The sequence below is a fragment of the Eulemur rufifrons genome, chromosome 9, assembly GCF_041146395.1.
Source record: "Eulemur rufifrons isolate Redbay chromosome 9, OSU_ERuf_1, whole genome shotgun sequence".
Lineage (NCBI taxonomy): Eukaryota > Metazoa > Chordata > Mammalia > Primates > Lemuridae > Eulemur > Eulemur rufifrons.
Window position 1 is genome coordinate 23,284,343 of NC_090991.1, and position 26,026 is coordinate 23,310,368.

General features: G+C 38.7%; 1 protein-coding gene across 1 annotated transcript in view; it reads right to left on the minus strand.

Moving 5' to 3' along the window:
- Nucleotides 1-2,867: 2,867 nt before the first annotated feature.
- Nucleotides 2,868-26,026, minus strand: part of TADA2A (transcriptional adaptor 2A) — a 47,510-nt gene continuing 24,351 nt past the window's right edge. Inside the window, exons 9-16 of the mRNA XM_069481055.1 lie at nt 18,942-19,005; nt 17,353-17,396; nt 13,557-13,667; nt 11,648-11,719; nt 9,110-9,242; nt 8,506-8,549; nt 5,648-5,721; nt 2,868-3,791 (exon numbers count right to left, since the gene is read on the minus strand). Of these exons, the coding sequence (XP_069337156.1) occupies nt 3,606-3,791; nt 5,648-5,721; nt 8,506-8,549; nt 9,110-9,242; nt 11,648-11,719; nt 13,557-13,667; nt 17,353-17,396; nt 18,942-19,005 (728 nt within the window). The 3' untranslated portion in view covers nt 2,868-3,605. The remainder of the gene's footprint in view (nt 3,792-5,647; nt 5,722-8,505; nt 8,550-9,109; nt 9,243-11,647; nt 11,720-13,556; nt 13,668-17,352; nt 17,397-18,941; nt 19,006-26,026) is intronic.

Consider the following 26,026-nt stretch of genomic DNA (forward strand, 5'->3'; position numbering starts at 1 on the left):
ACACTTCCATTCTGATGTATCCATTCAAGGATATGCTACTTAGATTCCAAAATATTCCCTAGTTAAGTGCTCACAATACTATTCTCATTCCCAAATTAAGCGCCTAAATCAGCATGATTGTTAACTATCCAGGCTGCTCTGACCTTGCTTGAACTGAGATCCTATTCAATTTCACCGACATTTCACTCAGGTCTGGGTATCTATCTTCTCTGATTAAAGGGAAATCTTTTTTCTTAGCTTGGTCACCTCATCTACACAAAGCCGCAGACACAGCAGTGCCCCATGGACCAGAGATGGTCCTTTCTGGCAGATCTGGGAGAGGTTAGCTGCACCTGGGTAAGCACGTTGGAAAGGAAAGCAAAGCTTCCACATCAGCAATACCTCTTTTTTTTTTTTTTTTTTGAGACAAAGTCTCACTGTGTTGCCCGGGCTAGAGTGCCATGGCGTCACCCTAGCTCACAGCAACCTCAAACTCCTGGGCTCAGGCAATCCTCCTGCCTCAGCCTCCCGAGTAGCTGGGACTACAGGCATGCGCCACCATGCCTGGCTAATTTTTCTATATATATATTTTTAGCTGTCCATATAATTTCTTTCTATTTTTAGTAGAGACGGGGTCTCCCTCTTGCTCAGGCTGAAGCAATATCTCTTGACTCAAACTTTTTTAGAAATTCAAACAAAAATCCCGGTACATATAAGTTGTAAAAAACCTTTTTGTATTGTCAATAATGATACAATGTATATCTAGAAGGTATCCACAAAGACATCCTTAAAAATGGATAGGTGATGTTCCAGAATGCATTTAGAACATTGTACCACTCTCTTGCCTAGAGACAGGTGGAAAAGTGTTTTTTTGGGAGGTAAGTATATGAATGAGTTCTCCCAAGCTGCTATGTAATTTGGGCCTCTGAGTCTTCACATTGGAGATTTTAGTTCTCTTACCACGTACCTACATATTTCTAAAGCTTCAGTAACTTAAACTGGGATTTTGTTGTTACTGTTGAATCGAATTGGCCCATTCCACTTTTCCAGATAACCAACCAGCTAAAGAAGATTCTAATGACTGGTTGCTTAACTGAGTTCAAATTTTTTTTCAAAAAGGGGGAGTAAACAATAAAAGAATGGAAACTGTAACCCAGGAAAAACTAAACTGTGAATATTTACTATAATTGGTCTCTCAAGAGATAGTCTTGGTCTTTAAGCACAGAGAAGAGTCATTACACAGAAAGTGATTTGTTCTCTATTTCCCACCACTCAGATATGCACAAAACTCCAGCAGAAACCTTTAATGTTAAATTGCGATAAAAATTTCTTAACAGTAAAAGGTCTTACTCATGTTGTTTAGTTGCAGAGTACACTCTTCCTCTTCTGAGATGATCTGGACTAGGAAAGACCTCTATTCAGCATAGTTGATTTATGGCCAACCCTGTCTAGAAGCAAAGGGGAAAAATGCAATGTTCTCTGAAAGGCCCTTGGCTCTGGGTTTTTAGTACTAAGTGGCATTCCCTAGGTGATAAGAACATGGAAGTAAATAACGTTTCATAGCCAGCCATACCACATATCAGCAAGCACTTTTCTATTATAAATGCAAAAAGATAATCGACTTAGTGACTCCTTTTCAAGAGTATTCCTCACCCAAAATATGGTTTGCCTTTGAAAAACCCACTAGGAATTCTAGGTGTTAAACTTTGCAAAGTTGGGTTTACCAAAGAAATAATAATCCTACTTTAAAAAATCCAGTCATTTGAAATTACCACCTTATTTTTCTATCGCTATTTTCAACCATGCTATTCGCCTCATCAAATCTGATTTCCCACCAGCTTTTGAGAGTTCAACTGGTTCCAAGGTTTCTGTGAGACTGTCCTACCATCCTCCTACTCCTAACTACCACAGCTGCCCCTTGTGTTCTAGCGAAATAAAGCTCTTGGCACCATTTTCCTTACTCCCACTGCTGCCTCCACATCATCCTCCACCCCCTATGTCTAGAACAGTTTTCTACTTCCATCTGCCATTTTTCTCTCTCTTCTAGATCTTATCATTGCTCCAAAAGCCCACCTCTCCCAGGAAGCCTTTCTTAATCAAGAGTCAGGGCTCTTCAAACTACAAGAGACATCTCCTGACACTCGTGGCTAATGCACACCAAATTTTCAGAACAGTAATTACCTTTCAGGGTAAGAAGCAATCCCTTCATAACCAACTAGGGGTGATGGTCGTGGTGAAATACATTTTCTAAGAGATATATCACTATGCAAAGAAAAGAGACCACGTCCACAAGACATCCTTTTTAAAGAATCAAAGTCCTCTATTTGAATGCTCAGATTCTGAGAATGTCTTTTTCCATTTCTCGTCCCCTAGATGAAGTCTATTAGCAAGCTGCATGCATATTTACATCAATCGAAAGTTTGAGCAGATGCTTCCAACAAAACACACAATATTTTAATTAGATGTTTGAACGTAGAAGGAATTAAAGAATCAGTCAGCTATTGGATGTGATTTGTGCAGATTCCGATGAAGTTATTTCTATACACAACTTTGCTTCTAACATAAATGAGATAACCATGACTATGAGTCTGGCTTCTTATTCTGCAGAAAGGTTTGAGGACCAAGTTTCAGATGTGGTGGGGCTACTCACCCTCACATTTAGTGAGTCCCATATGTGAAGCTGCTTCATGTCTTGTTTTAAAAGCAGCTTTTATTGCAGGGCTAGCTTTTCACCATTGAGAAATTAGGGTTCAGGTCTCAGTCAAAGCAAAGCTGAGGTTAGTTGCATCATCTCCATCCTCAGGGGCTTGGTATCCTGGACAACCCAGGGTAAGAACAGGGTGAGTTTAGGACACACATTAGCTGAGACAGAGCAGCATGATGGGGCCAGCATCCAATACTTTAAGTGTGCTTTAGTTACCAGAATATTTGACACACCCACAAATTAAACAGCAAAACATTTTAATCCATTAATTCTAAAAATAACAGAGACATTTTATATCTGGTACCACCTCCTCAAAAGTCTACTTCAGATCAGACAGCCAGACTGCCAAGCACAAAGCCAGACACTAGTTAAAGACGCAGTATGGGACAAGACCATCATGGGGATATTTTCTTTCCCTTTGCTCATAAACCTAAGTTGTCAGCTTAAAAAATCCTTAGAAGGAAAGAGAAAGCTTTCTCATGCTCTAAAACCTTTGTCTTTATTTTCAATCTGTCTACAATGTTTGAAGGCAAAACAGATAATCAGCAAACTTACCTCGCAAGTACATGGATCTGACCTGAACTCCTAGGACTGAAGACTGTGGGTTAGTTCTATTTCTACCAACACTGTGATGTGAGGTACTATGGTTCTTTTAGTTACAAGAGGTGTTAGGAATGAATGCCCACTCACATTTAATAATAGCTTATCTAGCACACAACTCTGAAGCATAATACCAACAACAGGAGTGTTTTAAAGCAGGGTGGAAAGAAAGTAGACATTAATACAACTTAAGGTTTCCTTTGTCCTTCCCCTCTTTTTACAATGAGAATTCAACTCAAAAACAACTCTCCAGAATGCCCATATTGTCCTTTGGCCCACCACATTCCAAACTTCTGACTTCTGGTCTCAAGCCCTTAGAGCCTCAAGCTTTAGTGATGTATCCTTCTCGGATGAGGAAATCATAGATTTTCCGGGTTTTGTTCACGTCTATCTTGATGAGTGCTCTTGCTTGTGCCAGTCTCAAGCCTCCTTGCTTGTTACATTCATTCAGAAGAGCAGATTTGTATTCTAAATAGGCTCCAGGGACCAACCTCACCATCTGACAGAGCTGCAAGACATGGTAAATTTAATAAACATTAACATCTGTCATTCTCATAATTTAATCCGGCAGGTATAGCAAAAATTTTTTAAATGTGACATCAACCTCCAACTATTTATAGGAGTTGATGAGTGGCTGGACCACATTCCATTTAGTCTTCTCTTCTCTGGAGAGAATACTCCCTAAGGACAGACACCCAGGAAGAAAGCCAGGCTGTGATGCTGGGAGAGCCTTTAGCACATGCAGGCTGGCTCAGGTGTCCGGGTTTATTAGGGAATACAAGTATGTGTTCCTGAGGAGCAGCTGGGTTCACTCAAGGGTTGAGCACTAAATACCCAGGCTGAGGCCCAGCACTATTCCAATGGTCAGGGAAGAGCCACAGGGCACAGGGGGGTGGGGGTGGGGTGGAGGGCACAGATACTTGGATTCCCAAGTATGAATCACATTATATTTAATATCAGCGTAAAGCAATAGTCCCTGTTTTTGTGATTACATTTCCTACTTTGAAGGGAAAGGAGATATAGAGACCTTGATAAGAAAAGGCCACTTCGCTAAAAATCTAGAAAATTTGGCTCAGTTCTAGTTCACCTGCCACATTATCCAGCTATGGGCAGTCTGAGGCCACCATTATGTGGGAAAGAATAAAAATATGTTTGAAATTCCAGGCCATTCAATATTTGAACCAGACTGGCCTGTGATCTTTTTCAGCAATAGATAAATACAACATACATTTCCTTCTACCCCCAAACTAATTTTTACTATTACTGGTGGATAAAGTTAGACTCAGCTGACTCCTACACTAAGATTCGTCCTTATTATTTGACCTGAACTAATGACAGGATGTGGCAGATGGGGAGAATGACCTTGGGAATTATAAAAGGAGCAATGAGGAGCAAAAGAGGAATTTTTCTTTTTTTTTTCTGAGACAGAGTCTCGCTCAGTTGCCCGGGCTAGAGTGCTGTGGCGTCAAGCTCACAGCAACCTCAAACTCCTGGGCTTAAGCAATCCTTCTGCCTCAGCCTCCTGAGTAGCTGGGACTACAGGCATGTGCCACCATGCCCCGCTAATTTTTCTATGTATATTTTTAGCTGTCCATATAATTTCTTTCTATTTTTAGTAGAGACGGGGTCTCACTCTTGCTCAGGCTGGTCTCGAACTCCTGAGCTCAAACAATCCGCCCGCCTCGGCCGCCCAGAGTGCTAGGATTACAGGCGTGAGCCACTGCACCTGGCCGGAATTTTTCTTTTAGAATGGACTTCAGAGGCTATGACACATTTTTGGGGAAAACTCTTGATGCTGACTCTTATGAAGCTGGATTTAAATTTTAGAAACTAAAATCAATATGAAGACAAGTCTAATGATTGCAATTAGAAGAAAAGGTCATGTCACTTTTTTAAAAAAATTAATGTGTGACATTCTTTATGCTTATAAACATGCTCTGGAGACAATCATAAAAATGTTTTAAGTGACGGTTACATTGTTGGAATAAGTGTAGAACTTTTCAAAGTGACCATTCTAATAGGAAATATCTATTTTCATGTAAAAGCTATTCTAGGTTTATAAAAAATTACATTTATGTATAAAGTACTTAATAATAGAGGAGAACATGGTAAATGCTCAATAAATAATAGCTGCTATTATTTAATTTACATGTCACATGTTACTTCCCCAAAAGAGGAATCGTGGCAGGGTGACAAGGAAAAGAGCTGGCTCTTTAGCTCTTTTACTTCCAGGATACACCAGAGCTATACGTATGTTAGATAAATGGAGCAAAACAGGTTTGATTATATAGTGGATTTGTAATGACAACTCAATGAATAATCAGCCCCTCTCCTCTTTCTTCTAGTCTCCCTCCTTTTTGTTACCTCCTTTTCTTTTTCATTCAGCTTCTCTGTGCCAGGGAGGCCAGTGAGGTTCAAGGGTGGTGCGCTCCGTCTACCTATAGATACAGACAGAAAAGGGCATAGATTTCACAGGAGTCACAATTCCCCAGGTGTAAAGTATAAAACAATTCAGTGCAGCCAGGCCTGCTAGGTATAGAATCACTATATCCAGCTGTAGGAAATCTCGCCTCATCCCCTCAGGCCTGTTTAGCTAGCAACATGGGCACCCTAACATTTACTTGAAAATAAAAATGGTAATTTATGTGCCCTCAATAGATAATTCAGGTCCCTCCCATTTCTCTGCCTCACCTAAAAAGCAACCTCTATAAAACTTCTACGTTTTCTTTTGTTTAACTCAGCCCATCCATCCCCAACTGAACAGTAATCCTAAACATATATTCAAAACAAAACCAAAAAAATTTTGCACAACAAGCTTCCCATCCTGACCAGTGACCTCCTACTTGGGTTTATTTCTCAAGTATGTGAGCTGACCTCAGCTGAACAGATAATTCAGGACACATGAATTACCTAAAACTGCTAAAATACACAGACTATCACATATACCTTAGCATCAAATATAACTACTTACTACAGTAGTTATCACCTATTTCTTCCTAACCACATAGGAGACTATAAAATTTGAAGCCCAGATGTCATCCAGTTAAGAAAGGTTATACACTGCCTGCCTTGACAGCTGATGAATGGAAATAACAACTCTGCAGGAGAGACATTCCCTAATCCTCACCACTCTGCCAGCAGTACAAGGCAAACATGGTAATTAACCAAGTGCTATGTGCCTTCAGATCAAAGGCAGACTGTTAGGCCAGCAAAAGGCTCTTCTTATTTATTATGTGAGGGAATATCTGTTCCTTCCAAAGTAGCCCTGTTTACCTGAAAGATCCACACACAGGAACAATGAGCCATTATATAGCAAAGCAGGGGCTGAGGTCAACTCACATACCTGAGAAATAAACCCAAGCAGGAGGTCACCGGTCAGGATGGGAAGCCTGTTGTGCAAAATTTTTTTGGTTTTGTTTTGAATATATATTTGGGATTATTGTTCAGTTGGGGATGGATGGACTGAGTTAAACAAAAGAAAATGTAGAAGTTTTATGGAGGTTGCTTTTTGGGTGGGGTGGAGAAACAGAAGGGACCATAACAAGCTGCTCTGTTGGAAAACAGGCTTTTCTATAATACCAGCAAAGGAGATAAGGGCTTACCCTAAATGTTCAAAGAGACATAAAATCATTTGGTGCCTCACAAAAGTCACCAGAGACTAGGCTACAATCAGTGATGCCAGGCTTCTATTGTTTCATTGCCTTAGGGGCAACTCAGAGCATAAAGGAGAATAAACGGTCTCCTCAACCTAAATGTAAGGAGTGAAGAAGGCTAGCACCAGCCTAGGAAGAAACAATGAATAAGCAAGTGTAGATGGCTCAGAAAACACAACTGCCAAAGCTGCACAATCATGTTCGTTAGCCAGTTCCTTCATTTTAATTAGCCAGTATTAACTTATTTGTATTTCTGTATTTAGATTTGGGGAGGAGTTGGAAATAAAAAACTTATAAAATAAAACTGGGATTTCACTGTTTTGGCTACTCCCTAAAAGGCTCCCTTTCTCCCTTAAGTATTAAGAAATAATTGCTGGGCTGGGCGAGGTGGCTCACGCCTATAATCCTAGCACTTGGGGAGGCCAAGGAGGGAGGATCACTTGAGCTCATGAGTTCAAGACCAGCCCGAGCAAGAGCGAGACCCCATCATCTCTACTAAAAAAATAGAAAAAATTAGCTGGTCAACTAAAAATAGAAACAAAAAAAATTAGCCAGGCGTGGTGCTCATGCCTATAGTCCCAGCTACTCAGGAGGCTGAGGCAGGAGGATCGCTTGAGCCCAGGAGTTTGCAGTTGCTGTCAGCTAGGCTGAAGCCATGACACTCACTGTAGCCTGGTCAACAAAGTGAGACTCTGTCTCAAAAAAAAAAAAAAAAAAAGAAAGAAAGAAAGAAAGAAAGAAAGAAATTGCTGGAAACAAAGGAATAAAGGAAAAAAATTATCATTCTAAAAGTGGCCTTATCTAAGCCCTATCTGGATCCTCAATCTACTGAGACACTTTATAAGGTCTGTTCCAAGCTGCCAAAGAATGGTGAAATGGTAAATAGGTCACTTTTTGGCTACTCCATCCCTCATCAGTGGAGTGGTCAGTATGTTCTGATTAGGAGTAATGGCTAAACTATCCTATGGAGGACTGAATGATAACCAAGAGAACAGGCAAAGAAACACCACAATCTTGGTTCAAGCTTTATAATTAATACCTCTCCAAATGTCATTGATTATCAATCACCAAGGATCATCAGATAGCATATAGCTTAATCATGCTCTGTAAACTAATCTCAAAATAGGACATAACCAAAGAGGTAAAGCTAAGAAACAGAAATACCTTAGGTCTCCAACTTATAAAGAAATCTTCTGAGTTTCAGACAAGTAACATGCTTCTTTGCTCATATTAGATAAAAAGCTTTTAATTTATCTCCTGGCAAGACAAACCTCAAAATCTGTGGTACATACAACTTGCAATAAACTAACTGCTCATGAACATAAGTAAAATAAAGATGCCACCTCTCTGGAGTTCTTTCTTCCTCCGTCTCTCACTCTGAGGATAGTCCCTGTCTGGCCATGAAGATTCTGAAAATGTGCTGATGTTTACACACTGGGCTAACCCTTGATTACCATTACTCTGTCAATGCTCCCTCCTCCCACAGAGGGAGAAGGATTGGGGGCTCACCATATCCCTTAGAATACAAACTTCACAATTAGGACTTGCTCTGGCCTGAGAAATAATTACCTGAATTCGAAGCCAGTGGAATGGAAGGAGCCAGGCCAGAATCGCTACAACAAAGAAGAATGTGAACTTAGGTCATATCACAGAAAGCAATTTCCAAAAGGCACTGTGGGACTGGGTGGCATTTATCAGGAGAGTCACTTTGAAGAGATGTAATGAGAGACAGCACTATACTTTATAGGATATCTCACTATACTGACCTGGAAAGAAAATTTGTCCTGAGGAAAAAAAAATTCCTCAGATTTGTTAAGATAAGCTTATAACCTGGAACACCACTGACACCGTTCATGCGGAAGGGACAGGAACATGATTCTCCATTGAAAATCATACCAGTAGATATGGAAAGGGAGAGAAGGCATGGGTGGGAGGCTGGGGGGAATTCACTAATTTTTAAAAGTAAGATCAAAGTAGTAAAATAAGACTATAGGAGGCCAGTTATATCTCTCAAAATTGTCAGTACCACACTGTTTCTGAGTTCTTTCTGAATTCTTCCAGCTACCTATTATTACTCTGCCATTTAGGATGCCCACATAAGTGTCCAAAAATACATGTGAAGGCCAAAGCATCCTGGAAGGAGTGCCTCCTTCACCCTAGACTAATCACTCACATGTCAGCTTGCCGGCGGAGCCACTGTTGGCAAGCACTACTGTCCTGGATATACTGGAGAACTTCAGAGAGCATGGTGCGTTTAAGGCGCTCTTCCTCTCTCGTCTTCTTGAGGTGATCATAGGTTCTAGCACCTAGAGATGCAGAAAACACCGTGACTGCAATGACAGTGCAGCAGAACTGAAGGGCTTCCTAACTGACCAACAAACAGTTTGTCTTTTTTTGGTTTCCTTTGCAAAGCTGCTTTCTCATAGTTATTTTTCCAAGAGCAAAGCAGATTTCCCCTAGTCTGAAATCTCCCTCCTTTTTTTTTTTTCTGAGACAGGGTCTCACTCTGTCACTTGGGCCAGAGTACAGGCACCACCATAGCTCAATGCAACCTCAAACTCTTGGGCTCAAGCCAATCCTCCCACCTTGGCCTCCCAAAATGCTATGATAACAGGCGTGAGCCACCGTATCCACCTGAAATCCCTTTCCTAACACTAAATATTTTTATTCTTTTTCTATCTTTAAGAAATATGTGGCCATGGTCAGGCACAGTGGCTCATGCCTGTAATCCTAGCACCCTGGGAGGCTGAGGCAGGAGGATCGCTTGAGGTCAGGCATTCATGACCAGCCTAAGCAACAGCAAAACCCCGTCTCTACCAAAAATAGAAAAAAATTAGCTGGGAGTGGTAGCAGGCACCTGTAATCCCAGCTACTTGGGAGGCTGAGGCAGGACCATCATTTGAGCCCAGGAGTTTGAAGTTGCCATAAGCTATGATGATGCCAGTGCAGTCTACTCTGGGGCGACAGAGTAAGATTCTGTCTCAAAAGAAAAAAAGAGAGAGAGAGAGAGAAAAGAAAAGAAGAAAGAAATTTGGGACCAGGTATGGTGATGCACACCTGTAGTCCCTGCTACTCAGGAGGCTGAGGGAGGAGACTTGCTTGAGCCCAGGAGTTCAAGGCTGCAGTGAGCTATGACTGTGTCACTGCACTCCAGCCTGGGTGACAGTGAGACTGTAGCTCTTAAAGAAAGAAAAAGAAAAATTTTGGAGAAAAGAGAAGAATACAAAGAAAATAAAAGTCATTCATATTTCCACCCTCAAAAAAGTAACTAACTTTTACTACTGTCGTATTTGTTCCTGTTCTGTTTTTTTCTCTACATCTTTCTAAGTCACACAAGTACTATAAGCATATGGCCTTCCTTAAAAACCAATTAGAATTTTTTTAAGACGTTATCTTTGACCAGTACTACTCCCCTTCACTATTTCCCAGAGGCAATAAATACTGGTAACCAAAATTAGGTATCAGACTCTCTATATGCCATTTGCTAAACAGAAGAGTTGCATGGTGTTTTCTATATGTTAACAAAGGTACACAGATTCTAAAATATTATGCCAATGAGTTTCAAAATATGTTCCACAGAGCCCCAGGATACTAGGGAAATATCTCAGGGGTTAATGTAAAGAGAAAGGGCACTGCCAAATACTGGTGGTCCCATTCTCTGTACATGTAACTTGAACCATCAAACTTCAATGAAAGTAATTCCACTTTTTTCTTATTTGTAGATTGGGGCTTCACATAAAATTCCATTTCAAAACAGTTTCCACTGTTAAAAATAAAGAAGCATTATAGTAGGCTGAACTTACATTCATAGGGCTGTGTTAAGAAGCACAGCTATTTCTTGTGGGAAGTCAGAAAGACTTCAAAGAGGAAGAAGGAGGGAATGCTAGAGATCATTCCAACAATAACAGCAAAACAACAGAAACCATTTATTGAGGATTTATTGTATACCAGGTACTATGCTATGTTTTTATGCACCATCTCTAATTTAATCCTCACACTAACTCTAAGAGACTTGGAAAATTGAAACTTGAATAGAATCACAGAGCTGCTAAACAGGGAAGCCAGAATATAAACCCAAGCTGTCTAAGTCTAGACCCCAAGCTCTTAGCTACTATAATATAGTGCCTTCCTTTATGACCTGGGTCTATTACTAACTAGCTCTTCAAGCTCGTTATACCTTAGTTTCTTTATTAAATGGAGCTAACAGTACCTCATGAATTTGTTATGAGAATTCAATGACATGATCCAGGTGAAATGCTTACCACAGGGCCTGGTGCATGGTAAACATCTGATAGATATTAGCAGCTATTAATATAATTATTACCACTACCTCAAGTAACTGGGATGCAAGCACCTAGAGCCAGGTGAAACTTGGTTATTTTATAAAAATGGTAAGACCATGCATCACTAAATTTAAAAGGGCTGACACTAAAACCTGGTATACAAAACTTTTTTTTTTAGGAGCCACAGCAGACCCTTAAATCTAAAGCAGTACCTCTCTCTTCTTCGTCTCATAACTTTTATTCTATCTCAGATAACCTATATAAAGGTATTTATAGGGATTAAATAGATGAAACATTACTGCAAAGATCAAAAACATTTTGAAAAAGGAAAGCTTATTTTAAAAAAATTCACAACACCTCAGAGACTTCCTCTATGCGTTTGGAAGACACTTGCCCTCTGACACAGTACGTAGCTAAAGCATACTTACTACAAAAATTGGTAATGCCTGCTGTCCTATATTCCTGAAGCCTCTTGATTTCCCTCCGGAGTTCAAATTCCACTGTTTTCCCCAAAAAGAAGAAAAAAAATTGGAAAAACAAAATCAACATCAACGAGCACTTTTGATATGAGTATTTTCAGTAATTCTGCCTTATATAAAAGACTTGGTAATTTCATTTGGGGAATCCTATTGTTGGTAACCCACAAACTGAAACCTACTCCAGCTGTCTTCAGATGCTATCTCCAGAGGCAGCAGCTGGAATTGTCTCCTAGAAAACTTAGTGAAATGGCTGAGGTCTACAAAAAGTAATGAATTTTTTTTTTTTTTTTTGAGACAGAGTCTCGCTCTCTTGCCCTGGCTAGAGTGCCATGGTGTCAGCCTAGCTCACAGCAACCTCAAACTCCCAGGCTTAAGCAATCCTTCTGCCTCAGCCTCCTGAGTAGCTAGGACTACAGGCATTCACCACCATGCCCGGCTAATTTTTTCTATGTATATTTTTAGTTGTCCAGATAATTTCTTTCTATTTTTGGTAGAGATGGAGTCTCACTCTTGCTCAGGCTGGTCTTGAACTCCTGACCTTGAGCAATCCTCCCGCCTTGGCCTCCCAGAGTGCTAGGATTACAGGTGTGAGCCACCTCGTCTGCCCAAGGTAATTTTTTAAACAACCAAGTTTCCCTGCTCTACCTATCCCCTGTTATAAGTTCTACCCACATGACCAAGTTCTTTTATGAAATTTGTCTCTGATATTATGTGATGTGGCCCTGATGCATGAGAAGGACAAAAACTCTGTGCTCAAGCCCCAGGTAGTTTCTTCACAGCTTTTTTCCTATAGGGACAAAAGAGCATTGTATAAACCAAAGGTTTCTGCCTCCTTTGAGCACACAGATCAGGTTGTACTGCTTGGGTTATTATGTGATAAAACATTTAAATTTGGGTGCTTTTGAAACAAAGAATGAAGGAAGAGCCTGGACAATCCAAGGAGTATAGTTCTTTGGAGTGACACATAAACCAGGGATGAGACAAACTGGGACAGGAAGTAAAGGATCAGTCACCCAGTACAAACCACACAAGAATGCCAACCAAACAAGGTATTTGGTGAGGACAACAAACCTGGCTCAGATAAATGCCCACAATGCTATGTAAGAAATATTCACATGATAAGGATAGGATAAGAGACTTGGTAAATTACCTTCCCAAAACTAAACTTCGGAGCCAAATGCACAAATTTTATGATGGGAAGTACAGAATAAGCCACCAAGTCCAGATTGTTTTAAAGTCTAAGCCTTACTGCCATAACAACTTTAATTTTTTATGGTGAGAAATCAAATGGTAACTGGGTAGAGCTCTCTTAGGAATACCAGAGAAAGACAAGAGAATGATGGAGGTACTGTCTCCATGAGTCATCCAACTCTGCCTCATTTTTAAAACTAGTTTTAATAGTAATTTATGAACAAAATAATATGATGTTTTGGATTTGCTTCAAAATAATCCAGTTGATGGCAGGAAAGAAAGGGAGTGGGTGGTAGAGATGAAATCAGACTGGCCATGTGCTAATAACTGCTGAAGCTGGGGGATGGATTCATGGGGGCTCATTCTATTATCTCTACTTCCATATATATTTGAAAACTACCATCATAAAAAGTAGGGAGAGAAACTACTAAACTGCTGTTTATCTGGGGAAAAAGAAAGCCACTAGGCTTTTTAACCTCTTTCCTCCCACCTCCACAGTCCCAAAGTTATCTCATGGTAATAAAGGGGAACAAAGACAGGAATATCCATTTATTTATTTACATAACTTCACACAAAACACACCATTATCTCTCCCATTTATATAAATACACAAACATACACACATACACACACATAAATACTTGCTCAAGGTTCAAAAACCACCCACGTGCATGGCTTTCAATGAACTTATCATGTTCCACTGGCCCCACAATCCTTGCAAATCGCCTCATTGTTTCATAAAGGTCTTGGACCTCCTTGGGATAGCGCCGTTCCATTACTACAGATAAAGTAAAACACAACCATGTCATTAAAAATGAAGAATCACTAAGTTTTCTGCATGTTTTTGAAAGGACATTATTCCTAACCTTACATGACTAACTTACCCATGACAGGAAGCAAACAGGAAAGCCAAGAATGTAAAACACTAATCATAATGGTAACAGCATCACAGCAACTATCCCACAGGGATGTTGTTATCACTGGAGATCATCTCAGCTAATGAGCAACTACTAATCTCCTACACCTCATTGTCTTTTAATCTGTTCAGGGGCAGGAACTGCCGGCTGCAATGGAAAAGACAATTAAAGGCAGAGCTTGCATTCTTAGGAACAATGTTGGCCAAAATTTATGGTATTAACTCCTACAGGAAAACAAGGAAATTACGGACACAATAATCCATCTAGAAGAGGTAGATTAGCTGGGAAAAAGTGTGTAACCTCTTGCATGTCCCACCTGAAATCTTCTCCCCACCTACACAGCCTCAAATGAGGTATATATTTCTTCATTCTCCATATAGGTCATTTTGCCTTTCTCCAAACTAAATTAAGTATTACAACTCAATTTACTACTGAAGGTATATTCGACAACTATCATGCAAGTAAATGGTCATACATACAGGGTAGCCAGGGCCAGCAACTCTGGGGATCACTATTGACCAAACTTCTAATCAAAAGAGGTATCTGCAAAGAAGATGGGGAGTAAAACTGACTAACAATAACTGGTAGGGTGGAGTGGCCAGGAACTCTTAAACTGCTACTTGGTCATTTCAATGTGAAAATCAGAAGTAACTAGGTTAGTTCTATCTACTCTTGGGACTAAAGACACAGGCTTTCACTTGTGACAGTTATTTAAATTAAGTCCTCCTTTCAGTCCTCTTTACTTGCAGGTGACATTCTTAGCTACAAATTATAGGAGCTGATTTAATGAGCAGCCACAGATTATTTTCACTACAACCCCCCTCCCACCCCCAAGGGATACCACAGAAGAATATGGAGTAAAATTTTTAAATTTGAAGGAAAAGAAACCCTGGCCTACCACATTATGACAACTTGTACATTCAGTATAATAGCAATTGAAAACCTCTGAAACCACACTGCACATGCTACTTCTACAACTTAATCTACATTCTCAGATGCAACAGAACTCACCCTCAGCCCTATACCTGGAAAAAACATAGTTAATAAAATAATGAAGACAAACTGACCTCTCTCTACCACTTGAAAATAGAATTCATGCAAGATTCAATGTCTACTAAGAATAAAGTTCAAAACCCAGCTAACTGCTATGGAAAAACCAGGAATTCAGATAGAGAACCTACAATTAGGGCTGCTTGAATATGACCAACTACTGTCTATAGAAAGGACAAGGGAAATCTGATCCTGAATTATTTTTGCAAATCCATAGCTCTTGATGAGGATGGGGTTAAATAGTCATACACTGCTACAAGGAATATTAACTGATACAACCATTTTTTGGAAAGCAATCTGGCAGCATGCATCAAGAATTTTTAATAATTATACTTTTTGACTTATTAATCCCACTTCTAAAAATCTGCCTTTAAGAAAACCCTAAATATAGACAAAGTTTTATTCACAAAGAAGTTCATCACAGTATTGTGTATATTATCATTTTAAAAAATGAAAACAAGCTAAATATCTTAAAATAAAAGGTGGGGTAAGCACATTATTATATATCTGGATATACACAACATATTGTGTAACTATTAAAAGTATACATTATGTAACTATTAAAAATGACATCCTCAAAACACCACAACAATTTGAAAAATATGTAATATAAAGCAAAAAAATAAAGGACATATAATGTGACTTATGATCATGGCTACATTTTTTAAAATCTAAATGTAGATTTTAATTTAGATTGAAAAGACACTTAACCTCTCTGACAGGATCACAGTGTCAAAGAGATACCCCTATATGATTTTATCTATTGGGATGTTTTCTACAATAACCATTTTACAAAATGGTACTTTTACCAAAAAAAGTATTATGACACACTATTATAAAGATTTTTATATAAAAACCACAATTATTATTACCATTCTTATTTGTGGAACAGAGTCTACATTGTAGAAGAAAAAGTACAGGGCCTTTTTCTGCCCTGCTTAGGTATCTCCAGTATTGTAAAGAGTAAAGTCATAGTTAGCATTCATTTAAAAATCATTATATGTTTTTTATCACCATCATACAATGTTAAATGTCATTTATTTTATTTTCTTTGTCTACCACTATGCAAAATAAAGGTATCGCTTTCTGTTCATTTTTCTAAAAAATATTTTTACAACCTGAAGATCAAGGTTATATGTTTAACACATGTAAAACATGACTCTATCCAGAAAATGATCTATTAATATTCACGCTGTAATTACTATACTAATTTTCACTTTTTTTATTTTGGCTTCAGAATTTTTGTTGTTGTTGTTTAGAGACAGGGTCTTGCTCTGTTACCAAGGCTGGAGTTCAGTGGCATGATCATAACTCACTTTGGCCTTAAACGCTAGGCCTCAAGCCATCCCCTTGCCTCAACCTCCTGAGCAGCGAGGACTACTGGTACACACTACCACACCTGGCAAATTATTTTATTTTTGTAGAAACAGAGTCTTGCTATATTGCCCATGCTGGTCTCGAATTCCTGGCCTCAAGTGATCCTCCCACTTGAGCCTCCCAAAGTGCTGTAATTACAGGTATGAACCACCACACCCAGCCCTTATTTTTTTTTTTTTTTTTGAGATAAAGTCTCACTCTGTTGCCATGGGTAGAGTGCACTGTAGCTCACTGCAGCTACACTGATTGCAACCTGAAACTCTTGGGCTCAAGTGATCCTCTGCCTCAGCCTCCAAGTAGTTGGTATTACAGGCAGATGCCATGACACGACACCCAGCTAATTTTTCTATTTTTAGTAGAGACGGGGTCTCACTCTTGTTCAGGCTGGTCTCAAACTCCTGACCTGAAGTAATCCTCCCATCTCGGCCTCCCAGAGTACGAGGATTACAGGCGTGAGCCACCTCACCTGGCCCTAATTTTTAAAATATAATTCTCACACAAGTGCTGTTGACTACAAATTAATACTAAGCTCTCACTATCGATCAGAATCACCTTAAGGACTTTAAAAAAGTACAGATACTTTAGCTCCAACCCCAGAGATTCTGATTTAATTAGTCTGGGGCCATGCCCAGGCATCAGAATTTTAAAAATTTTCCTAGATGATACCAATGTGCAACTTGGATTAAGAACTACTGCCGGCCGGGCGAGGTGGCTCACGCCTGTAATCCTAGCACTCTGGGAGGCCAAGGCAGGCAGATCATTTGAGCTCAGGAGTTTGAGACTAACCTGAGCAAGAGCAAAACCCCGTCCTACTGAAAAAATAGAAAGAAATTAGCTGGACATCTAAAAACATATAGAAAAAATTAGCTGGGTGTGGTGGCACATGCCTGTAGTCCCAGCTACTCGGGAAGCTGAGGCAGTAGGATTGCTTGAGCCCAGGAGTTTGAGGTTGCTGTGAGCTAGGCTGACGCCATGGCACTCTAGCCCGGGCAACAGAGTGAGACTTTGTCTCAAAAAAAAAAAAAGAAAAGAAGGGAACTACTGCCATAAATGATTTATTTAAAACTATTCAAAAACGTTGGAAAAAACTGTAAAATAGAGAACACTGCTAATACTTACATTGAAACTTTCTAAGGTTGATTAATCCATGGTCTCTTATAATTCTAGAATAAAAAACCACAATAAACTGTGTATCAGAATTAACTTCACATTTAATAATGTTTTCCACATGCAGCTTTTATTAGACATCCTCAACACACCCAACTGGTGAGGTTGGACTACTGAGGTCCAAAGAAGTCTGTCCCACAAATTTCTGCAGGTCAATGAATCACTAACACAGTTTTAGGCTCTCAAGTATCACCGGTTTTTCCTCTCCGTGCGCATAGTAGATGCTCAATAACTAATTGCTGGATGAATGAATGAATCAATGACCACTCACAAATACTGAAAAACATGTGGTCACTTAAGATGAAACAGAAGGGAATTTGTGTCCATGCCACAAAATTAATCTATTCAGCTTGTGGAAATGATAGAGAACAGCCATTTAAGGAGAAATCTGCTAACCATAAAAGGGCACCATCATCACACATTCAACACTTACAACTCTGCATCCACACAACACTTTGAAGCTATTAAAAATAAATATACATTGTGCATATTTAATGGAAGGGCATCATAAACAAAGACCTAATAGCAACCTCAACAATTGAGTTCTGCAATACTCTCTTGGCTCTAATTGTGTGTTTTAAGCAAAATAAAATTTAAGTAAATCATGCAGGGTTTTATGTCTAGAACCTCTGTTTTACCAGAGGAATTCATGACTAGCAATGAAGCTTCTCACAAGAGCAACTGGGTAAACTTCAGCACTTCATGGAAGCTAACTCCAGACACAGAGAGTAAGTTTTACTTTAGATCATATCTTGGTTCTGTAAGAGTGCTTCCCAAGTCTCTCTCCTTTTTCTTTTTTTTTTTTTAAGAGACGGTTCTCACTCTTGCCCAGGCTTTGGAGTACAGTAGCATGATCATAGCTCACTGCAGCATCAAATTCCTGGGATCAAGCAATCCTTCAGCATCAGCCTCCTAGGCAACTGAGACTACACGTATGCACCACCATACCTGGCTTCTCTCCTTTTTATTGCTGAGTACCACTGTGTCTATAGTTAGTAACACACAAACACACACACATACACACACACACATTCATATCGTCTGCATGCCCCTCTCTGAACTGTTAAAGTCTCTATAATCTAACAGGGATCTGAGATCCACAATTTCTGTGTCTGAATGTTTATTTTTTGATGTGTTACAAAAAAAAGGAATAACCAGAGTGCCTGAAACTTGTTTAGAATTTCTTTGAGATCCTTTTAGATGAAAGACTTCTCAAAAAAAGTGAGCAATTATAATGAGAGCATTAAAAAAGCATAACAATAACACCTTGAATTTATCTTGTTGCTTTTTTCAAAGAGCTTAAAACCGTGTACTCATATTATTCTTCATTGGTCATAACATCAACCAAGAGTAAAGATGGAAGAAATTAAAAATAAGACAGGAATTATTATCCTCATTTGAAGGACGGAAAATTTAAGGCCTAAGGACGGTAAGTGTCCTCCCTGAGATCACAAGATGAGCCACAGGTGGAACGTTCTCATGGACTGTATGTGGTCAACATTCCAAAGCTGAAAGAAGGCAGGATGGTTTTCTATACTTACTTTTTCCGTCTTTGTCTCTCCTTTAACCTAGAATGATAGATATCAACCACAGCCATCTTCAGAGCTATAAATAAATAAGTACATATAAATTATAAATATATATAAATAATATAAATAAAGCCAAGAAAGAAAAAACTTTTACCCAAACTCTGAACCTCATACTGCTAACTATTCCACGCTCACTGTCTAGAAAAATTGTCTATTCAACCAGAAAATCAGAAAACATAATAAAAATAGAAAACGTATCTACTGGAAACATAAAAATATCTTAGCATACTGAATTTCTCTCATCAGTAAATTATAATGAAATTCTTTGCCCCATGTATATATTTTATAGTGTAACTCTGTAGATTATCATTTCTGCTTCCCACTAAACATTTCTTTTGGACATTGTTATGTATATTATTGCTATGTACAGTGAATCTCTGAACTTTATTAATACATCTATTAGAGTAGTCATAAAAATGAATATTGATTGTAGTTATAACTGCACAGGAGTAAACAAAAGAGACAATGTCAAGATAAGACTAACGTGAATAAAGATGCAGTGTAGATAGTTTCCCAGAGGCGGTGTTTTCAGGTGGGGAGCAGCAACTGTTTAGGGTGTTGGGTTCTGCATTCTATCGTGAAAAGTTCCATTAAGTAGCCTAACCAATGTAAAAGCCATGCCCTGCTTGGTTGCTCATGTCCCAATCCTTTCCTGGCTTTAGTTTCATGTTAAAGACACTGGGAATAAGGAGAAAAGAGGCCACGAATAGCAAAAGTTTAAATCAATGAAATAGTTCTGGTTCATTCTTTCCATAGCCACTCTTTCCATCTTTAGTTCCTAAAGGTTCTTCTCTCATTTCTCTTTTCACCCCTCACTTTATTCCTAGAAACTCATCCATTTCTATGGTTTCAAATAATATCTATCTATCTATATATAAAATCTCAAACTCAGATATCAAGTTCCAGTTCTTACTATCCCTACTCACATGCAAACTTGTATTCTACCCCTTTCCCATCCTCTAAAACTCTTATCTTGGCTAATAGCATCATAGTAAAGCTAATTGTCCAAGACAGAAACCAACCTGCACTTTTCCCTCCTCCTCTCTATCTAGTCAGACAATGAGTCTTATCTATACTGTACTGAACAGTCAAATCTCTCAAATTCCTATCTTCATCCCTAATCTTATTCCTTAGCTCCAGCATCTTGTCTTTCCTGTCATCTGATGCCATCTTGTAAGAGAGGCATCACTACTCTCTTACTCCATTCTTGCCTCACTCCAATTCACCTCCTGAAGATGGTACCAGAGTAATATTTTAAAGCACAATTTTATGGTGTAATTCCCTATTTATAATTCTTCAGTGGCTTCCCATCCACTTTCAGGAGTTCAAACTCTTACATGTTATATAAGACTCTCTGTCTTGATTATGCCTACCTTTCTACTCTTGTTTCCTATCAATCCCTCACATGCCCTATACACCATGAGCACAAAACAAACTGCCCAAGATCACTCAGCTGTTAAGCACAGAGCAGAGATCCAAATCTAGGCAGTCTGGTTCTAGAGCCTTGAGTAGGAATAACACTGAAACAGTCTAACATGTTTACTTTCTCTGTGTTACTCCTATATTCTAAATCTGGCTTAATTGAAAATGAAATGTATATTTTAAAAATACCTCAGAAGCAAAAAATTCCCACAGGCTTTTTATAGTTGGAAGACCTCTAGGGTTAAGAAATGATGACCAGTTATTAACAACACTAGAAGAAAATATGAGTAATACATAATTTAACACTATGCTGCATTAAACCATTCTTCTCATCTATGGATTCTGAAAGCACCTTAAGATTTAATGACTGCAGTAGATTCTAGAACTACCTTAATAACTGGTTATCTCCTTAAACTCTGTGTAAGTTGAGAGTTTGGGGTGTTTTAATTTCTGAATGTATTTGCAGAAAAAAGAGGCTCTAGAGAACACAATGACTTGCCATGTGTCCTCTGAAAAACTAAAACATGTTATTCAATGCTAGGTAGTATAATTTCTAATAACCCACCAGCCTTTGTAGCAAAGAATTTGGTTGTGTCTAAGAATCACTTCTTTCAAGGTAGTAAGCTTAATTCCAAAATAAAGCCTAGAGCATCTAAGCCTAGAGCCTCTGGAATGCTGATTAACTCAAAACAGGAATATAATCTCATTCCTCATCCAAAGAATGTGAGATCCAAGTTCAAGTTTATCCCATGGGGGCAATGCATCAGCACAGATTTATATGTTCTACTAGAGTAAGTTTTAAGCCTTGTTTTCAAATACAATCTTATTTGGAATGGTTAAGTCAGATCTGCTCTAGCTGAACCTCTTCTTTCTACTCTAATCCCCAGCTACCTCTCCTAGCAGAAATCCCTGAGGATACCTCCATACAACAATTCAAAGCCCACACTTCGGCTAGAACTAGATTTTAGGGTAGGAAAAAAGTGGGATCAATCAAGTAAAAGAACAGAACACAATGGCTCATTAGAATGACTGATTGATAACATGAAAGCAAACAAAAGTTGCTGAGCAATGTACAATCCTGATGCACTATCAATATAACAGCCCTGGCTAGATAATAGAAATAAATTCTGGATACTCCATACTAACTCATTACTGTGCATCTCACTGCTACCTACCCTTAGGATATTCTTAGATCAGAAGGTTCAATACCAAAATCTTACATGCTGCACTATGAGCAGATGTGCTATATATGTATGTAACTTCAATCACTGGAAGATGTCCAGGAGTACATTATCCAGGCCATTCTCTCTTGGGTCTGAGATAAAAATAACTGAAGTCCTAGAAGGATAATCTGGAGAGGTGAGTGAATGCAGTGTTTTTAAAAGTATAAAAAAAAAAAATTAACTACCATGGATTCTTTTTGTTCATTTCTAACAACTTCAAAGATTTAAACAACATTGGTTTACTTTTTCTCATAACTGCCTACAAACTAAAAATAATTCAATACTGTCAGGGCCAATATTTAAGGGAATGGTTTTCAAACTCTTTTAGGTAGCACAACTCTTTCTACAAATGAAATCTTTCTTGACTTATAGGGGTGTTCCATGTAAAAGTCCAGATGCCATAGAATGCCCCATACCTGGCACTGTTTTATATCACAGTTGCTGTGGAATGATGAGCTTTAGAATGCTATGCTGGTAGAGATGCACTTTAGAAGCCTAGGTGGGTGGGTGGGTAGGAAGATGGAGGATAGGAAGTGTCTCTTACATAAAGTATAACCAAATACAAGTTTTATAGTAGACTCTATTTCTTATGAGAAAGGAAGAGTTAGGAAGTCAACAGTTCAAGGCAGAAAGGGAAAAAATGTAATAATAATAGATAAAATATACTGAGTACTTCTCATGTTTCAAGCTCTTTATATGTCTTATCTCATTTATCTAGCCAATAAGATGAGTTAAAACAGAAGGAGTATCTTGAGGATCCATGGAAATTACTGCTAATTTTGACAAAACATTTCTGTAACTACTGTAAGACACTAACTTTATTATGTTGTTTCCTAAGATTTGTGCAGGAATGACTTAATCAAAAAAGAAAAAAACTGAAGAGACTGTGTTACCAAAAAAAAATCTATAAATAAATACTGCTGATAATTGCTTCTACTGCTTGATCATTTCAGCAGTTTTAAACTTGTACAACTGGCTCTAGAGAACAAAGGGAAGGAAAGAAACACATAGAAGGAAATGGGAGGAGAACTGGAATTCTCCCAGAGAAAAATTCATATTTGAAGCTATCTCTTTTCTTAATAAAGCACACCCAGACAGCAGCAACTGATTACAAGATCTTAACTGTATGAAATAACCCAGGGAAGACCTCAGCACCGCAGGCAGAACAGAAATGAGAAAGCAGACATTACAAGAATGAGAATCATTGGTTCACATTCCATTAAGAGCGACTGGAAGCTCCTGTACAAGGTGGCAAACAAAGAACCAGAGATCATTAAAAACAAACAAAAACTACCGATAACCGGTCCACTGATACAAGACCTCTGAAATCTCAGCTTTGGGGGACAAATAGCCTTCCTGTGATTACACTGGGGACTGATAGTTTCCAAACGGCTAGCCTTAAAATATTTCAAGAAGTGGGCAGAAGACAGAGGCAGCTCCTTCCCACTGCAATGTATTTCTAACATTGTTCAAAATAGCTAACAACATGTTTCTGTTTTCTTGACAGAAGGCACTTACTGCTTGCTTTGGCAAGAAAACCAACTCAGAGGCCTTAACTGCAGGGAGGCCAATCAAAATCCCTACTGCAACGAAACTGGTGACTCAGGTATTCCCCAGAAGCAAAGCTTTTTAAAAGTCACTTCTCCCCTAAGCTTTTGGCCAAGATGCACACAAATAATTCTGTGAAAGGAAGAAGCCCATGTGACCTAATGGTTAAAGTCAGCAACTAGAAAGTCTTAGGCAAATTACTTCTTTGTGCATTTCCCTGAATTTAAAATGGGAAAATATCTATTCCTACTTCTTAGGAAATGGTGAAGCTATAGAAGATAAATGTGAAACATCACAAAAAACAAACAGCAACAAAAATTCAAGGTTTTAAAGACACTAAGTATTATACAGTATTAACACAGAGTTAGGGATGATCTACCACTTGCTGGCTGTATGATCCCAGGCAAGTTACTTAACCTTTCCATGCTTCAATTTCTTCATCTGTAAAATGGGGATGATACTAATACCCAACTTGTAGGGTTTTATGAGGATTAAATGACTTCATAAATATGCTTAGAATGGTACCTGGCAAACAGTTAAGTGCTCTATGTATTAGCTATTAATGATAAAATTTATGTCTAAAATGGCCTATGCATAAAATAGCTAGAGCACTATAAAGTGAAGGGCACTGCCAATAGGTGAAGGCACAGACACCAGGCTGGACCACTGAGCTACTGTTAAAAGAGCTAAAGGCTTACAATACGGGCCAAAGAAATACAGAAATACAATCTGAAAATGCGTGTGTGTGTGTGTGTGTGTCTGATCCATGCCTGGCAAAGAAATCTTCCTGAAATTAGCTTTCCAAGTAGAGGGAGAGTAAACTGTACTAATGTGTAAACCCTGAGAAGTGCTCAAAGCACAGACCCAACATATAGGAGCAGCTCGTAGTACCCCTTGCTTGCCTGGGTTATGGGACAACAATGACTAGAAGAAGTCATACTCAGGATGTTAGGACTCTGAGAAAGTCAGGGAAAGAGTAGTCTACAAATTTAGGAAAGATTTTCATAAATGAAAGGAGATGGGTAAAGAGATGGCAGCAAGAGGCAACTACACTAAACATCTACGTTGAGATCTCACGACATACCATGAGACAGGAGAGTTCTAAGTATGACTCTTCTGCATCTCTCTTTCTGAATCAATAATTTCTGCTTATTTCAGTGTAATATGTGTAGGTGCCATTTAGGGATCCCAGAACTTTCTTATTTTCTTCCTTGGACAGGTCTTCACTCACAGTATCCTTTTGGAGCCCATTCTGAAGGCCTTCTGGTATGGTTGGAATGCAATTAATTACTCCTCCATTGTACCTCAGGCCTCTATAATGGACCATGCAAACTCATATTATTAGACAAATTCATGAATCAAAGCAAAATCTTTGGGTGAGGAAAAGGACTTGGAGGCATCAGCTGATATTCTAAATGGGTTCTGAATACAAAATCCAGCCAAATAGTCTGCTTCCTTCCAGTAGTTATAAGTGAGAGAACATAAATGGAATGTTGTTAATGCTCAGTAATATTAAAAGCATAATGGTATAATGGAATGGTAATAACCCCAATCTCAATTACGTACCATCTTTCATTGGAAACATTTACACTCTCTGAATAATCCGTGTCACCTCTTCTTTACTGGCAGGGGACACAAAGGAAGAGCAAGCAAGATTCCAAGGACTTGCCCAAGATCACACAGTGACTCAGAAGCCAAGCCTGAGGTTGAATTGGTGTCCTGATACCCACAAAATCTCTGTTCCAGGTATGCTTGGAAAGCTTCTTCTCATTCCTTCCTGAATTTCCTTGGACTCCTAGTCTACTTCACTGCTTGTTCTGGGAGAGACTGCTTGGGGGCAGCATGCCTCATGCTGCCAGAAGAGCTATTGTAAGAACTCCCAGCCATGAACAAAGCATCTCCTCCTGGTACCAGCAAGTTATCTCTTTGATCTCCAGTACTGCCAAACCTCTTTAAAATGGTATCTTTTTAAAAGCACTTACCTAAACACCTTATAGTTCACTACTGGGGGGGGGGGAGATTATTATTTATGTTGTGTTAATGCTACTATGTATAAGGATTAATAACTGATGCTTCAGTTCCATTTCAAATGAATATCAGTAATTTACAAGGTTGTAGAAACTACAGGGAGAACACAAATACTTAACATATGCTATACATTTGAAAAGCTAACTGAACTAAAAATTGCTAATCAATCAATTGCTTCTTTCTGATTATTCCTTTGTGTCTCCACCTAATTACAGAAAAGAACAGAAGTGTACCAGAAGGAATTACAAATCCTGCTTCTACAAAGAATGAAGAGTAAAATTAAATGCCAACTATTACTATAGTTTCTTAAATATGTTGCGATGTAAGAATGAAGACCTTGGATTAGGGCCTAGAGAAGTGATTCAGCAAGTTCCTTACACAGTTAAGCCATCACTGACATAAGAAATTTTGATTTTCAAAGGTTTGGTATTTTTGAACAATATCTAAAAGGATATTTATGAAGCTGCCCTTTTTGCATGTAGTAGTCTGGTGTTCTGCTAAGAAAAACATAAGCCAGAAAACAAGACTATTTTAATTAAAGCTGGTGTGTATGAGGAGAAATACCGAATGGCAATCTGCACACCATTGTCAAGGGAACAACACAAGAGGTGACAAACGACAATGTGAGTCACTGGGGTTGAAAAGAGATTGACACAGAAGACTGAACAAATACAATGGATTTAGTGAATGCTAAAGTAGTGTGCTTTTAAGCTTTCCTCTTTTAGTTTGATCTACGTCACTCTGACTTTCCTTAAAGTTGTGTGGGAGAGAAGAAAAGGAATGAAATTTTGGAAAAAAAAAACCTTAAAAAAACCA